Source organism: Pan paniscus, chromosome 23 (genome assembly GCF_029289425.2).
Source record: "Pan paniscus chromosome 23, NHGRI_mPanPan1-v2.0_pri, whole genome shotgun sequence".
NCBI lineage: Eukaryota > Metazoa > Chordata > Mammalia > Primates > Hominidae > Pan > Pan paniscus.
Window position 1 is genome coordinate 60470853 of NC_085927.1, and position 17530 is coordinate 60488382.

At 50.9% G+C, this 17530-nt stretch overlaps 1 protein-coding gene across 1 annotated transcript; it reads right to left on the reverse strand.

Annotated features, from left to right (window-relative positions):
* Window positions 1-72: 72 nt before the first annotated feature.
* Window positions 73-12442, reverse strand: SYCE3 (synaptonemal complex central element protein 3). The gene is made up of 3 exons (XM_003804587.4): window positions 12307-12442; window positions 5285-5393; window positions 73-363 (listed from the first exon to the last, which is right to left on the reverse strand). The coding sequence occupies exons 2-3, from the start codon at window positions 5391-5393 to the stop codon at window positions 206-208; spliced, it is 267 nt and encodes an 88-aa protein (XP_003804635.1). The 5' UTR covers window positions 12307-12442; the 3' UTR covers window positions 73-205.
* Window positions 12443-17530: the final 5088 nt, after the last annotated feature.

Sequence of the window (17530 nt, forward strand, 5' to 3'; positions counted from 1 at the left end):
GTCGTGTTTTGTTCACAAGGTTTGATATGCAGCTGGGTGGATCATGGCACAGGAGAGAAGAGGTCCTCGGGCTGTGCTTAAAAATAAGTTTATTCAGAAACAAGTACAGTGCATACAGCTGTTCATGTGGGGGCCAGCTCCATCCCCCAGTGACCTCTTCATATGGGCAGAGGGTGGCATGGCAGCTGTGGTGGGCCAGTGGGGCCTACGGCCTTTGCTTGGTCTCATGCAGCAGCTCTTGCCAGTTCTTCTCCATCTCCTCCTTGCAGTTGACGAAGGCATCCTCCAGCCGACGCATGGACTCGGCCAGCGTAGGGTTGGTGCGCATCACCACCATGTCATAGGCCATCCAGGTTGCCTGCACTGCAGCAAGCAGACAGGACTGGTCAGGCCACAGGGAGGGGCTGCAGCTCTGGGGTACCCCAGAAGGGTCAGATGCCTCCAGCTGGGCTCAGCATCTGGAGGCCCAGATCCTGCTGAGGCACCCAATTACTCTAGGAAGAGACAGCTGGTAGGCTACTTGTTACAGGCTCATAAAAACTCCCTACAAACATCCATAGTGACGCTTCCTAGTCTCATGCAAGGCATAACTTCTGGATACACCAGACATGATGTTAAAAAGCTAGAGGCTGGTCTGATATGAAATGTGAGGAGAATTAGAGCAAACCGCAGCTCCTTACCTACAAGCAGTTCACAGCCAATGGCTGCAGGTGACCCCTAAGGAGTCATCCACCCAAGCTCACACACTCAGGTAGAGCTGATTGTTTCCAGTCCTGCAAGACCCAAACCTCATGTCACCTTATGTTCAGTGGCCTGGGATGCCTGCCCACCTCCACCTGGGCACCTCTATGCTTTCATTGAGGCCCAGGCCTGGGGCTTCTCCTCTTGGGAAGGTGTCCTTGACCATCTACCAATGCACTGATGGGCTCTCTTGCTCTTTCCCTCTGACAGCAACTCGAAGGTAGCATTCCCTGGGCCTATAGGTGAACACATGCTTCTTGTGTGAACTCAAAGAAGTGTGTGCAGAAATCCCACCTCCAACTTTTTCTCTGCATAGTCCACTGGCTGGTGTGGTTCAGCCCTCTGCAACTATACAGAACAAAGGTCATCTCCCCTCTGCATGACAACCAACTGTACATAGCAAACACATCCCCTTAAAATTCCTCTTTGTGGAATCCTCACAAGCATCCCAGATCATTCCGGTGCAGGGAGGCCGCAGACTACCTGGACAGCAGGTGCAGCAGGGACCTGGGGCCAGAGCAGAGTACGCCTCCCAGCTCCCCACCTGCTGACTCTGTGACCTGGAACAAGTGTCTGCAATGTATCAATCTCGGCCGGGCGCGGTGGCTCACGCCTGTAATCCCAGCACTTTGGGAGGCCAAGGCGGGTAGATCACGAGATCAAGAGATTGAGACCATCCTGGCCAACATGGCCAGTGTTCCTGGCCCATCTCTACTAAAAATATAAAAATTAGCCGGGTGTGGTGGTGGGTGCCTGTAGTCCCAGCTACTAGAGAGGCTGAGGCAGGAGAATCGCTTGAACCCAGAAGGTGGAGGTTATATATATATAAATCTCAGTCTCCTCATCTTTGGAGACCCTACCAATCTCATGGCTTACTGTGAGAATTAAATGGGTGATATATGTAAACTGACTGGCACACATGTTATGGACTGAATGTGTCCCTCCCACATTCACCTGTTGAAATCCTAACCCCCGACGTGATGGTATTAGGAGGTTGGGTCTTTTGGAGATGATTAGGTCCTAAGGGTAGACCCTCCTGAATGGGATTAGCATCCCTTAAAGAAGAGACACAAGAGCTCACTCTCACTCTATGCAAGGATATGTGAGGCTCTATGTGAGGATACAAGAAGGTGGCTGGCCGGGCAAGGTGGCTCGTACCTATAATCCCAGCACTTTGGGAGGCTGAGGTGGGTGGATCACTTGAGCTCAGAAGTTTGAGATCAGACTGGGCAACATGTTGAAACCCTGTCTTTACAGAAAATACAAAATTTAGTTGGGCATGGTGGTGTGCACCTGTAGTTGCAACTACTCAGGAGGCTGAGATGAAAAAAAGGATCCCTTGAGCCTGGGAGGTGGAGGTTGCAGTGAGCCAAGATTGCACTACTGCACTCCAGTTTGGGTGACAGAGTATGACCCTGTCTCAAAATAAATAAATAAATAAATAAAATCCCAAAGTGCTGGGATTACAGGCCACTGCGCCCAGCCATAACGTTTTTTTGAGTGCAAATTAAATCATTGTTTCTTGGCTACAATAATCCTCTAGACAGGACCAGATTATAACTTTTCCTCATATTTTTCGTTGGTGCCCTAATGGAATAGGTTCCTTTTTCTGTTCTAATGCACAAATTACTCTTATAATTGTCAAACTTATCTCCCCTCATTTTGCTTCCAAGGAAACTAAAATCATGGTATTCTGAAGATGACCAAAGATATGAATCTCCCTCATTTGGCATCGCACTGGGCCCGGATCTGTTACACTGCAAATGCCCTGCTGCTAAAACGATACAAACACCCTCCCTCTATGCCCAGGGACTATCACAGAAGAGAGAGTCTCGCTCTGTCACCCAGGCTGCAGTGCAATGGTATGATCTCGGCTCACTGCAAGTTCCGTCTCCTGGGTTCAAGTGATTCTCCTGCCTCAGCCTCCTGAGTAGCTGGGATTCCAGGCATCCACCAACACGCCCAGCTAATTTTTGTATTTTTATTAGAGATGGAGTTTCACCATATTGGCCAGGCTGGTCTCGAACTCCTGACCTTGTGATCCTCCTGCCTCGGCTTCCCAAAGTGCTGGGTTTACAGGTGTGAGCCACCGTGCCCAGCCTGTAGCAGACTTATATAAAAATGCAATATGCGGCTGGGCGCGGTGGCTCATTCCTGTAATCCCAGCACTTCGGGAGGCCAAGGCAGGCAGATTACGAGGTCAAGAGATTGAGACCATCCTGGCTAACACGGGGAAACCCCATCTCTACTAAAAATACAAAAAAAATTAGCCATGCGTGGCGGCGGGCACCTGTAGTCCCAGCTACTCGGGAGGCTGAGGCAGGAGAATGGCGTGAACCCGGGAGGGGGAGCTTGCAGTGAGCCGAGATTGCACCACTGCACTCCAGCCTGGGCAACAGAGCGCGACTCTGTCTCAAAAAAAAAAAAAAAAAAAAGCAATACGCAGCGTAGGTCATTTGGCATGCCAGATGGGTTAGGATTAAATGTTAAAAAGGAATACGGAGAAAAGTAGAAGAAAATACAACTAAATATTTCACTGATCTCAGATTGAGGAAAGACTTTCTAGGTGTCAAAATAATGGCAATAAATCAGAAAGGAAAATATTGAAAGATTTTTCACTACATAAAACTGTTTGCTGGCTGGGCGTGGTGGCTCACGCATGTAATCCTAGCACTTCAGGAGGCCAAGGCAGGTGGATCACCTGAGGTTAGGAGTTTGAGACCAGCCTGGCCAAAATGGTGAAACTTCGTCTCTACTAAAAATACAAAAATTAGCTGGGCATGGTGGCAGGCGCCTGTAATCCCACCTACCCAGGAGGCTGAGGCAGGGGAATCACTTGAACCCGAGAGGCGGAGGTTGCAGTGAGCTGAGATCACATCATTGCATTCAAGCCTGGACGACAGAGCAAGACTCCGTCTCAAAAAAAAAAAAAAAAAAAAGGCCAGGCGCGGTGGCTCACGCCTGTAATCCCAGGACTTTGGGAGGCTGAGGCAGGCAGATCACAAGGTCAGGAGATCAAGACCATCCTGGCCAACATGGTGAAACCCTGTTTCTATTAAAAATACAAGGCCAGGCGCGGTGGCTTACGCCTGTAATCCCAGCACTTTGGGAGGCCGAGACGGGTGGATCACGAGGTCAGGAGATCAAGACCATCCTGGCTAACACAGTGAAACCCCGTCTCTACTAAAAATACAAAAAATTAGCCAGGCGTGGTGGCAGGCGCCTGTAGTCCCAGCTACTCGGGAGGCTGAGGCAGGAGAATGGCATGAACCCGGGAGGTGGAGCTTGCAGTGAGCCGAGATCACGCCACTGTACTCCAGCCTGGGCGACAGAGCGAGACTCTGTCTTAAAATAAATAAATAAATAAAAATTTAAAAATAAATAAATAAATAAAACCAAGCTGTGCTCTGACCACCTTGGGCACATGTCATTAGGACCCCCTGAGGCTGTGTCACGGATAAGTGTCCCCAAACTTGGCAAAATAAACTTTCTAAATTAACTGATACGTGTCTCAGCTATTCATAGTTCAAAAGTACATAGGCAAAAAATTGCAAACATTTCTAAGGAGAAATTTTCTAAAGTCTGCTCTAGTGAATAAAAGCTATTTGGCCAGGCACCCTGGCTCACACCTGTAATCCCAACACTTTGGGAGGCCAAGGTGGGTGTATTGCTTGGCCAAAGTTGGTTCAAGCCGTGAGGAGAAGGAGAAATTGGGTATGCCTCGTTATACCTGCCTCTCTTTTGGAATTCAGGAAAAGGTGACTAGCATTAACATGAACACAGACCTTAAGTTTGATAAGAAAGCTTTTTACAATCTATTCCCTCTGAAGCCTGCTACCCGGAGGCTTCATCTGCATGATAAAACTTTGGTCTCCACAACCCCTTACCGTCATAACCCAGACATTCTTTTCTATTGATTCCAGGTCTTTAGACCATAACTCTTTCAACCAATTGCCAATCAGAAAAAATTTAAATCTATCTATAACCTGGAATCATCCCCCTTTGAGTTGTCCCACCTTTCCAGATCGAACCAATGTACATCTTTTTTTTTTTTTTTTGAGACAGAGTCTCACTCTGTCGCCCAGGCTGGAGTGCAGTGGCACCATCTCGGCTCACTGCAAGCTCCACCTCCCGGGTTCATGCCATTCTCCTGCCTCAGCCTCCCGAGTAGCTGGGACTACAGGTGCCTGCCACCACACCCAGCTAATTTTTTGTATTTTTAGTAGAGACGAGGTTTTACTGTGTTAGCCAGGATGGTCTCGATCTCCTGACCTCGTCATCCACCCGTCTCGGCCTCCCAAAGTGCTGGGATTACAGGAGTGAGCCACCGCGCCCGGCCGAACCAGTGTACATCTTACAGGTACTGACTGATGTATTCTCTCTCCCTAAAATGTATAAAAGCAAGCTGTACCCTGCCAACCTTGAGCATATGTCCTGAGGACCTCCTGAGGCTGTGTCACAGGTGCATCTTTAACCTTGGCAAAATAAACTTTCTAAATTGATTGAGACCTGTCTCAGATACTTTTGGGTTCACACATCCTACCTGAGATTTTCTCCATCTCTTCTAATAGCTTTTCCAAGTCCTTATTCAGATCTGACAGCATTTTCAGCATGTTGTCATAGTTTCTTTCCTCAGGGTCAGCATCATCCATCTAGGCAATGCACAGAAAGAAGCTGCAGTCAGACAGACCTACATTTCAAATCCAGCTCCACTGGTTATAACTCAGTGATTTCTCTAAGGAATTCTTTCCCCATCTCTCAGATTCAGACAATACCACGTACTCCACAGGGCTGTTGTGAAGGTTAAATGGGAACATGTCTAAAGGCCCCAGCATAGCATTCGGCACATATAAGTTGTCCTTCCCCTTTCTTCCATCTTTGCCATACAAACGTAGCTGAAGGCTGGAGTCATTAACACAGCAAACATCTTCATTGTAATGAAAAAAGTCTGTCATAATGGTGACATGGAATTTTTTCTTGCAAAACCATATTGAGTACCCACTAAGATGCAAGCTATTGTGCTGATGTGTTTCAAAGATACAATTCCTGTACCTAAGGAATTTCTAGTGCAATATGGGAGTAAGTCACACATACCATATGACAAACCAGGATGTGACAGATGTCGAAGCAGTTAATGTAATAATTACAGACATCAAGCGATGGGAGCCTGGAGGAGGGTACGTTTAATTTTAAAATATGAAATGATTCATACATTAAAAAAATTATAATCAACTTAACTTTCCAGAAGAATTCTCCTGGGCATTAGAGGCAGTGCCCCATAGAGACTGTCCTGGTTCTGGAATTGAGCTGCCTGGGTTCAAATCTTGGCTCTACCACATATCAGCAGTGTTACTTTTGGCAACTTACACATCTTCTCGACAAATTTTTGGTAATTTTTTTGAGTTTTTTTTTTTTTGAGACGAAGTTTTGCTCTTGTTGCCCAGGCTGGAGCACAGTGGCGCGATCTCGGCTCACCACAACCTCTGCCTCCTGGGTTCAAGTGATTCTCCTGCCTCAGCCTCCTGAGTAACTGGGATTACAGGCAAGTGCCACCACGCCCGGCTAATTTTGTATTTTTAGTAGAGATGGGGTTTCTCCATGTTGGCCAGGCTGGTCTCAAACTCCTGACCTCAGGTGATCTATCCACCTCGGCCTCCCAAAGTGCTGAGATCACAGATGTGAGCCACCACACCCAGCCAAGTTTTGTATTTTTTAAACGGGAATTATTAGTAGTACCTATATCTTGTGGAGTTTTGTGAGGATTAATTGAAATAAATTATATACTGTTCAGCACAGTACCTACCATAATGAGCACTTAATAAATCATATCTGTTATTATTTAAAATGTTGAACAGTAATTACATCACTCCAGATCCTCTCCTCACCTTTATTAATATACATTAATTCATTCTGTTAATATTTGATGCTCACCTATTTATCTACAAGGCACTAGTAAGAAAGGAGAGAAATAGATAAATAATGTTGTAAGAGCTGCCAGGGAACTTGTAACCTCATGAAGGTGAAGGAATGAGCCAGGTAAGCATAAAACAGGGAGGGATGGGCCACAGATGCTGCGGTATTGTTCCCACTGTACATGTGGGGAAAGCCTTCCTGGTCTTTACTTCAGAGTTAAGGGCCTCCACTCAGTTCTCCTGTGACTTCCTGGGCCTCCCTCATCACGGTGCCTCTTAGCTGGTATTGTGATTGTGGATTCCTCTACCTCCCCAACTAGACTGTGGGGTCCTGGAAAGCAGAGGCCATCTTTCCAATGAACTATTCCTAGTGTTCAGTTCAGAGCTAGGAAAACAGCAAGTGCTTAATAAATGTTGGCTGAATAAAGGAGTTGACCATTGTAAAGCTCTAATTCTGAAAGAAAATCATGATCGTGGCCAAGCGCGGAGGCTCACGCCTGTAATCCCAACACTTTGGGAGGCCGAGGTGGGTGGATCACCTGAGGTCAGGAGTTTGGGACCAGCCTGGCCAACATGGTGAAACCCCGTCTCTACTAAAAATATAAAAATTAGCCGGGTGTGGCGGCAGGTGCCTAATCCCAGCTACTGGGATTACTGGGGAGGCTGAGGCAGGAGAATCGCTTGAACCCGGGAGGTGGAGGTTGCAGTGAGCCGAGATTGTGCCATTGCACTCCAGTCTGGGTGACAAGAGCGAAACTTCATCTCAAAAAAAAAAAAAGAAAGAAAATTATTATCTTTCCCCTCTTGCCGTCCTCCCTGTTAAGGGTAGAGATTCTGAGGGAGGAGCAAAGGACCCTCCAGGAGGCCTGACAGGCAGATCTGAGAATGAGGGTGCAGGGTCAGGGTGTATGGTCTTTCGGGATCTGTAAAGGAGGTACTTCTGTGGGCATGGAGCCATTCCACGTGCAGGGACTCCGTCCTGCTTTTTGGTAAGTAGGAATAGTTTGCTAAGAGTAAGTGGGGAGGTACAGGCAGGTGGCAGGGCAGGGGGCTAATAGTGGGTGATGGGAGGAAGAAATGTCCGGAACACCGTCCTTAACCCTCTCCTATAGCTATTCCCTCTCCTTCCTTTAGCAGCCAGGCCTCACACGTTTGTCTGTCCTCCTCACTCCACTGTCATCTGGCATCTGTCTCTGACATTCACTGACAATGCTCTCACCAAAGTCATAACTGGCACACCCAGGGCACTTTCTGTCTTTCTTTTATTTAACATCTCTGCAGCACTGACATTTGGCCATTTTCTCCTGCTCAAAATTCTCTTCTCTTGATGTTTTAACCTTGTTCTCTCCAAACTCTGTCCACCTGTGGTAGTTCCTTCCCTGCTCTTTCTTGGCTCTCTCCTTTACTGGCTCTAATGGGTCAAGGAAGGTCCTTTTAGCCCCTTCTCTTCTCACTACACACTCTTTTTTTTTTTTTTCTTGAGACGGAGTCTCACTCTGTTGCCCAGGCTGGAGTGCAGTGGCGTCATCTCGGCTCACCGCAACCTCCGCCTCCCAGGTTCAAGCAATTCTCCTGCCTCAGCCTTCCAAGTAGCTGGGATTACAGGTGCCCGCCACCATGCCCAGATAATTTTTGTATTTTTAGTAGAGACGGGGTTTCGCCATATTGGCCAGGCTGGTCTCAAACTCCTGAACCTCAGGTGATCCGCCTGCTTCGGCCTCCCAAGTCCTGGGATTACAGGTGTGAGCCACTATGCCTGGCCAGAACTTCGATTTTTATTCTGAATGAGATGAGGAAACACTGGAAAAATCTGACAAAGGTGATGTGATTTGAATAATGACTTAAAAGGATCACTCTGGCTTCTGTGTTGAGAATAGACTAAGGGGTGGAAAGCATGGAACAGGGACATCATTTAGGAGGCAGCTGCAAAACTCCAGGTAAGGAATGATGAGGCTTGGACCAGAGTGTTAGAAGTGGAGGTAGCCGCCAGGCTTAGTCGCTCATGCCTGTAATCCCAGCACTTTGGAAGGCAGAGGCGGGGGATCACAAGGTCAGGAGTTCGAGACCCGCCTGGCCAATATGGCAAAACCCCATCTCTACTAAAAATACAAAAATTAGCTAGGCATGGTGACGGGCGCCTGTAGTCCCAGCTACTCAGGACGCTGAGGCAGAAGAATCCCTTGAACCCAGAAGGTGGAGGTTGCAGTGAGCCGAGATCATGCCACTGCACTCCAGCCTGGGTGACAGAGCAACACTCTGTTCCAAAAAAACAAAAACAAAAATAAATAAAAAGTAACCACTGGATTTGACAATCTGGAGGTCACACTGGCAATCTTGACAGGAGCTGTTTTCATGGAGTGGCTGGAACAAGAGCCCAATCGAAATGTTTCTAAAGAGAGGGAAGGAGAAGTAGAAACTGGTGAGTTTTACTTCAAAGAGAAGCAGAGAAACATGCCAGTACCTGGAATGTAATGTAGAGTCACAGGGGTATTTTATTTTAAGTTGGGAGATATTACACTAGTGTCAAAGATTACAGTATTTGGGCATGGCAGGCCCAGGCATGGTAGCTCATGCCTGGAATCCCAGTGCTTTGGGAGGCTAAAGCAGGAGAAATGCTTGAAGCCAGGAGTTTCAGACCAGCCCGGGCAACAGTCTCTACAAAAAAATTTAAAAATAGCTGGGTGTGGTGGTGCGCACCTCCAGTCCTAGTTACTCAGGAGGGTGAGGTGGGACAATTGTGCCCCAGCACTCTAGACTAGGCTACAGAGGAAGATCTGGAAGATCCCCTCTGCAAAACGAAAAAAAGAGCTCAGTAAATTCAAGATATTTGATTTGGGTGTCACTGGTCAACTCGGTGAGACGTTTCAGGAGAGCCATAAAAGTAAAAATATTTTCATGAATTAAATAATTAATGGATCATTAGACAAAATGGATTGTGTGTACAGATTTAGATGGGAAGGGGAGAAAAAAACAGGAGGTAACTAGAAGGTGATACAGAGTCAAGGTTTTTTGTTTTTTGAATTCTTCGTTTCTAGGCTGTGTGGAAAGAGCTACCTGGACAGAAAAGCCTGAAGAATCAGAAGAAAGGGTAACTGATGGTGCAGGGACTGCTCTCAGACAAGTAAGGGGTCATTTCACCCTATGAAGGTAAGGGAAGGTAAGGAGGTAGAGATAGAATAAGGTAGGTAGAGGTCAAGGTAGGATGGCAAGGGGGGGATTTCAGGCCCGATGGTCTCTAACTCCCTAATAAATGGCAATGAAAAGTTTCTTCTTGTAACAACAGACATTCTTGGTTTGAGGAGAACGATAAAGCTTTATCAAAGCTGCATGCCTCCCTAGGGGCACCTAGACATGTGGCTGAGGCCACATGGCCACAGTGTCCTCAGGACCCTAAGACGGCACAGAGACAATGGATGGAGTGTAGAAGGCCTGGGAACGTAAACATACATGCAGTGGATGGACAAGGTAAGGACACTGAGAGCACAAGTATGAGAGTGGCTTAAGGGGTGGTTGATGGTTGGGGTGAAGCAGAGGCATAGAAAAGACATGTAGTTTCTATAAGTGGGGCGTTGGGGTGGCCACAGGTAGATTTGGGGATAGAGCATGAGACTGCTAGAAAGATGGAGGCTGTGGCCGGAGTGGCACTGGATCTCAGAAGAGGGATGGATCTGAAAAGGAGATCCAGGGAGAGGGTGTGAGAGCTGATGTGGAGGAAGCAGCCACAGGATTAGAATTCACGGCATTTCTTGCCTAATGAGGTTGCCTGGGATGACTGGGAACGGGTGGAGAAAGAGGCCTGAGCCCGCACCAAAGCACAATGGAACGGAGCTTAGGATGGGTGGCGGAAGTGTGGGGCGGGAGGAGTGTGGGGCGGGAAGAGTGTGGGGTGGAAGGAGTGTGGGGCGGGAGGAGCGTGGGGCGGGAGGGGCGTGGGGCGGGAGGGGCGTGGGGCGGGAGGAGTGTAGGGCGGGAGTGTGGGGCGAGAAGGGTGTGGGGCGGGAGGAGCGTGGGGCGGGAGGGGTGTGGGGCGGGAGTGTGGGGCGGGAGGAGTGTGGGGCGGGAAGAGTGTGGGGTGGAAGGAGTGTGGGGCGGGAGGAGCGTGGGGCGGGAGGGGCGTGGGGCGGGAGGGGCGTGGGGCGGGAGGGGCGTGGGGGCGGGAGGGGCGTGGGGCGGGAGGAGTGTAGGGCGGGAGTGTGGGGCGAGAAGGGTGTGGGGCGGGAGGAGCGTGGGGCGGGAGGGGTGTGGGGCGGGAGTGTGGGGCGGGAGGAGTGTGGGGCGGGAAGAGTGTGGGGTGGAAGGAGTGTGGGGCGGGAGGAGCGTGGGGCGGGAGGGGCGTGGGGCGGGAGGGGCGTGGGGCGGGAGGGGCGTGGGGCGGGAGGGGCGTGGGGCGGGAGGAGTGTAGGGCGGGAGTGTGGGGCGGGAGGAGCGTGGGGCGGGAGGAGCGTGGGGCGGGAGGGGTGTGGGGCGGGAGTGTGGGGCGGGAGGGGTGTGGGGCGGGAGGGGTGTGGGGCGGGAGTGTGGGGCGGGAGGAGCGTGGGGTGGGAGTGTGGGGCGGGAAGGGTGTGGGGCGGGAGTGTGGGGCGGGAAGGGTGTGGGGCGGGAAGGGTGTGGGGCGGGAAGGGTGTGGGGCAGGAGTGTGGGGCGGGAGTGTAGGGTCTGGCTTGGGTATCACTTTAGGTGTGAAGGACGGGGGTTGAGCGAGTCAGAGCCTAGAGTGTGGTTTGTGGTCTGAGTGTCTTGCCTGGTACGAAGAGTTTCTAACAGAGTCTGGGATCCCTCTGAGAACAAGGAATGTGAGGGGATAAGAGGGATGCTTGGTGCAGAGATGTGCTCTTTTGTACGGGATGAGAGCAGCACAGGAAGGGAATGCACCTGTGATGTGGGAGCGAAGTCTTGGAGTTGGGCTATGAAGAGTCTGGGCGGGTCCTGAAGCGCAGGTGGAGGAAGCCAGAGGTGCGTGTGGGAACTTGGGGTGTGAGGTGGTGTGTGGACTCCGGGGTCCCAGGTGTGGCAGGTGTAAGGGTAAGAGGGGCAGGCTGCACGGAATGAGAAGCCCAGGGTGTGCAGACTTCAGGATCAGGAGTGTATGGTGTGAGGACATGGAGATTAGGTTAAGGGGGTGAAGGACTGAGGTGAGGGATGTAAGGTGCGGAGAGTGGGGTATGGAGTGTGCAGTGAGGGGAGCGGGGGAGGGGTGAGGCGGGGTGAGGCGGGGTGAGGGGTGAGGGGTGAGGGGTGAGGCGGGGTGAGGGGTGAGGCGGGGTGAGGAGGCGGGTGAGCGGTGACGTGAGCGATGAGGGGTGAGGGGCGAGGCGGGTGAGGGGTGAGGTGGGGTGAGGGGTGAGGGGTGAGGTGGGGTGAGGCGGGGTGAGGGGCGAGGCTGGGTGAGGAGGCGGGTGAGCGGTGACGTGAGCGATGAGGGGTGAGGGGCGAGGCGGGTGAGGGGTGAGGTGAAGGGTGAGGCGGGGTGAGGGTCGTTGGGGGAGGGGCATGGGGTGTGGAGTGAGTGGAGTCGGGTGAGTGGAGTTGGGTCGAAGTCAAGGGTCTGGTTTGAGGTTGGTGCCACCGCGAAAGCTAGGACAGGGTCAGGCGGAGCCCGGCCGTCAGGGCGCGTTGGGAGGGCCGGGGCCCAGGGGGGCGCGGCCTCGCTCACCTCCAGCTTGGCCCGCGCTCCGGTCCTGCTCTGGCGCCCCCAGCGGCCGCTTGAGGAACAAGGCCGCTCCTCGAGAGGGATGCCCCGCCCTTTCCGTTAGCGAACCCGCCCCGGAAGTGACCTCTCGCCCTCATTGGGTGTCCTCGGGAAAAGGGGCGGGGCATTCCGCGGGGCTCCCACAGGTCTGCGGCGTCCGAGTCTGGGACTGGCAGGTGCGGTGCTGGGGACGTCCTGAGGTTGAGGGAGAATCCTGCGGAGATGAAGAGCTTCCCGGCCTGACAGTTTTGCCCCTACCTCCTTCTTGAGCTTCAGGATTTATACGCAGGGCCCCGTTTGCCTGCTGTGTCCCCAGTGTCCAGGACAGCGCCCGGTACCAAAGGTGCTGGTAAACATTTGTCGAATGAGTCGCTGAACGCCCAGCTATTTCCACTGTCACAGCGATCATGTGTGGCGGACATTATGTGGCATGTATCTTACAGAGTAGGCAGCCCAGGCTCAGGGAGACGAGGCAGAGGTGCACGCAGGTCTATGTGGGCTGGAAAGTGCTGGGGTCTCCCGGGCGCTCCTGGTCTCCAGGCAAGAACTGGAAGCAGAGCCACTCAGCACCTAGAAGGGCAGTGACAGAAAGCTCTGGCTGGGAGGAGGCTGACCAGAGGCCAGTCTGAGCTCAGCCTTTTTTTTTCAGAGGGACATGGGCACCCTAGAAGGGTGGTAAGTAGGCGAGTGGCAGAGTTAAAAGGTCTCTGGCTGCCGAGGCGGGTGGCGACGGGGCCGGCCGTTGCTGTTGTTTGGCTGAGTGGTGGACAGGGTCAAAGCCATTCCAAGGTCGACTTGACAGGGCTTGGTAATGTGGGAGGGAGGGAGAAAGAAGCAAGGGGCTAATGGCCGGGGTGATACCACTGGCAGAGATGTTGAAGAGTGGGAGAAGCTAGCTTGGAAGGTTAACTTTGATTTTGAACACCTTGTGTTTGAGAATCCTGACAAACCTCAGACCCCCTGAATTTTCTCTCAGGGATTCTGATTCTTAGCAGCCTGATTGCAGAGGAGGAAAAATGGCTGGGGTTGAGCCAGACAGTTCTGGGCAAGGAGTGAGCATTCGCTTGTTTATTGAGGAGGCTGCTGCCCGGGCCACACTCCCTCTGCCAGCTGCCAGGTTCCTGCCCCGGTTGAACCCGGTTTTCTGGCCATCCCTTTCCACCTGTGAGCTGCTCTTCATACTTCCATTTGCTTATACAGCCCAGAGCCGATTTCTGTTACAGCAGCCCGGAGAAACATGAATAGGGAATAATTCTTTTTTTTTTTTTTTTTGAGACGGAGTCTTGCTCTGTTGCCCAGGCTGGAGTGCAGTGGCACGATCTCGGCTCACTGCAACCTCCGCCTCCCAGGTTCAAGTGATTCTCCTGCCTCAGCCTCCCTAGTAGCTGGGATTACAAGCACATGCCACAACGCCCAGCTAGTTTTTGTATTTTTAGTAGAGACAGGGTTTCGCTATGTTGGCCAGGCTGGTCTCGAACTCCTGTCCTCAGGTGATCCACCCGCCTCGGACTCCCAAAGTGCTGGGATTACAGGTGTGAGCCACTGTGCCTGGCCCGAATCAGGAATAATTCTGATGGCTAAGGAAGACAGCTTCCGGGAGAGTAGGAGAAAGGGCACAGGATTCCAGGCAGAAGGCCCATCTAGGGCAAAGGCGAAGGTGTGGCTCAGCCTGCCTCCTTTGGGGAATGGCGAGTGTGTTCTGGGCTCAGGGTTCTTGGTAAGGGACAGAGAAGACTCGGGAAAGATCAGTTGAGCTGGAATGTGCAGGCTCTTGAGTACCCTGCTCAGGAGCTGGAGGTGGGCTACCCTGCAAACTCCAGGCCATGAAGCCCAGGAAGATGTCAGGCTGGTCTTCCCATGCCCTTGTGTATCTGAGACCAACTGTCACTAAATGTTTCCTTTACACCCTGGACACCCAGCTAGACTCTACTTCTCAGATTCTCTTGAAATACAAGTCTTTAGCCAGAGGGTGTGGAGGGAAATGCTGTGTATCACTTTGAGGTTGAGGCCATCAAAGCCTCCCACAGGTGGCCCCCTCTCTCTCCCCACGTACTTATGATGTTGATGTCCAAGGCAGCTTGAGTACTACCTGCTGAAGGCAGGGCCTCTGTCACCATAGATCCTTGAATAACAGTATGGAGCAGAGCCCTCATCTCAGCCAACTGGATTTTATCTGACCAACAGTCCAGCTTCTATTGGGTTGAGCCATGAGGTTTCAGGATTTATGTTATGGCTGCTAGCTTTTATTAATGCAGACCTGCAGACCTATGGGACATGGGGAACTAATTGGGGTTTGGGTTGTCATCAGAGGTTTATTTATTTTTTTAAGACAGGGTGTTGCTCTGTCGCCTAGGCTGGAATGCAGTGGGTCAATCATGGCTCACTGCAGCCCCAATCTCTCAGGCTCACGTAATCCTCCCAACTCAGCCTCCCGAGTAGCTGGGGCCACAGGCAAGTGCCACCACGCCTGGCTAATTTTTTTTTTTTTTAATTTTGTAGAGATGGGGTCTCACTGCGCCACCCAGGCTGGTCTGGAACTCCTGGGCTCAAGACCTCCCAAAGCACAGGCATTACAGGCGTGAGCTACCATGCCCAGCAGTCACCAGAGGTTTATACCCTGGTTTACCACTGTTGTTCCTCATCTCACTATTTTAACCCAGAACAAATGAGATAAAAGAACTTTAATGCTGAATTTTGATGTTAATTGAAAGCTAGCTTGTTGGAAACTCTGTTCACTGCTATCTCAGGACGGGGTGAGCTGATGTCCCCAGAAGACTACCAAAACGCAGGCACCTTCCCAGGGGAGGCTTACTGGCACCCAAACAGGTAGAGGTCTCTGGAAATACTTTTGGAAGCTGAAGAACGCTCTGATATGGAATGTAACATTTTGCAGGCAGAGGTGTACTCTTTTTTTTTTTTTTTTTTTTTGAGACAGAGTCTCGGTCTGCCAGGCTGGAGTACAGTGGCACCATCTTAGCTCACTGCAACCTCCGTCTCCTGGGTTCAAGCGATTCTCCTGCCTCAGCCTCTCGAGTAGCTGGGACTACAGGCACGTGCCACCACACCTGGCTAATTTTTGTATTTTTAGTAGAGGCAGGGTTTTACTGTATTAGCCAGGATGGTCTCGATCTCCTGACCTCGTGATCCGCCCACCTCGGCCTCCCAAAGTGCTGGGATTACAGGTGTGAGCCACCATGCCCGGCCCCAAGAGGCATACTCTTATAGCTCATGAAGACTTGAAGGAGGTGAGGAGCCTCTGCCCTGGGAATCCTCTCATGTACTTTCAAGGTTTTAACTGTCTTCAAAACTGTTAGAAGGAGCCTAGATCTCTCCTTAGCTTTTCATTTATATTTTCAAGAGTCTGAGACATTTTCACAGCTATTTCTTATAGGCAAGTCAAATTCAACATTTAAAGACCTAATTTAATCACCCAATCACCCAATATAGAAAATATGAGTTATCTTTGATTCCTCCTGATTAGACTTGTCAGTCCTACGTTTGACATTCCAAGCTCCTTAATTCTACTTTCCTATGGCACTGCCTTAGTTTAAGCCGCTCATTTCTTCCAGCTCCACCACCACCTGGAGCACTTCTCCAGCGGGTCTCCTTGCTTCCACTGTTACTGCGTCCTACTTTGTTCTAACGCCACCCTGGTTAGCCAGTGATCCCTTAAAATTAGGACAGATTATGTCACCCTCTGTTCAAAGCCCAACAGCTTCCCCCGTCATTCAGAAAATCCAGAATCTGGCCTACGAGGCCCTTGTCACCCCGATCTAGCTGCCCCGCTTGCTCTTCCCATCCCTGACTCCACACTAGCCACATCCTTCATCACAGCAGACACCGCCCGCAAAGCTTTGGCTCTTGCTGTTCCTTCAGCCAGGAATACTCTGCCCTTAGGTACGGAACATGAGGGACATGAGGGACATGACTTGCTCCTCGTCTCCTTCAGGCCTGTGGTCAAAGGACCCCAATCAGGAAGGCTTGCTTTTGCCACTGTCTGAAATTGCCACCCACCTCTCCTTTTGTCTCTCCACTTACTTTTCCTCTTTTTTTTTTTTGAGACGGAGTCTTGCTCTGTCGCCCAGGCTGGAGTGCAGTGGTGCCATCTTGGCTCAGTGCAAGCTCCGCCTCCTGGATTCACGCCATCCTCCTGCCTCAGCCTCCCAAGCAGCTAGGACTACGGGCGCCCGCCACCATGCCTGGCTAGTTTTTGTATTTTGTTTAGTAGAGACAGTGTTTCACCGTGTTAGCCAGGATGGTCTCGATCTTCTGACCTCGTGATCCACCTGCCTCGGCCTCCCAAGGTGCTGGGATCACAGGCGTGAGCCACTGCACCTGGCCATAAGGGTACCATTTTTAATCTTTTATATAACATTTTTACTATACCTTTTCTATGTTTAGACAAGTTTAGATACACAAAGACTTCCCATTGTATTACAGTTGCCTACGGTATTCAGTATGGTAACATGTTGTAAAGGCATGCGGCCTAGGAGCAACAGGGTAAGCAGCATAGCCCAGGTCTGTAGTAGGCTGCACCATCTACCTTTGTGTAAATGCACTCTAGAATCTTTGCACAACAAAATCGCCTAACAATGCCCTTTTCAGAATGTATCCCCTTCATTAAGCAACCCATGCCTGTACTTGGTAAGTGGATTATTCCAAAAGCCTCCTGGTTTCCTGCCAGCTGCTCTGTCCCCTGACCACACCTGCCTCACCCAGCAGTGAATTCGACATGGGCAGGAATAGGACCTTGTTTACCACTGAATCCCCAGCACAGGGCCAAGTCTATGGTGGGTGTTCAACAGACACTGGTTCCTGGCCGGGCACGGTGGCTCACACCTGAAATCCTAGCACTTTGGAAAGTCGAGGTGGGAGGATCACTTAAGCTCAGGAGTTCGAGACCAGCCTGGGCAACATAGTGAGACCCCATCTCATGGGAAAAAAAAGAAAAAAACAAAAACGGATGAAGACACTGGTTCCTAAATGAAGGTCCAGAACTGAATCTAATTCACTTCAATTACAGTAATTGAGGGCCTACTTATACTTTTCATAAAAATTATTTTTTATGGCCGGGTGCGGTGGCTCACACCTATAATCCCTGCATGTTGGGAGGCTGAGGCAGGTGGATCACCTGAGGTCAGGAGTTCGAGACCAGCCTGGCCAACATGGTAAAACCCTACCTCTACTA

Coding starts and splice junctions, on each gene's coding strand:
- SYCE3 (XM_003804587.4), bottom strand. CDS start 5,393: ATGGATGATGCTGACCCTGAGGAAAGAAACTATGACAACATGCTGAAA. Junction 364..5,284: donor AGAGATGGAGAAAATCTCAG/GTAGGATGTGTG, acceptor TGCTTGCTGCAG/TGCAGGCAACCTGGATGGCC.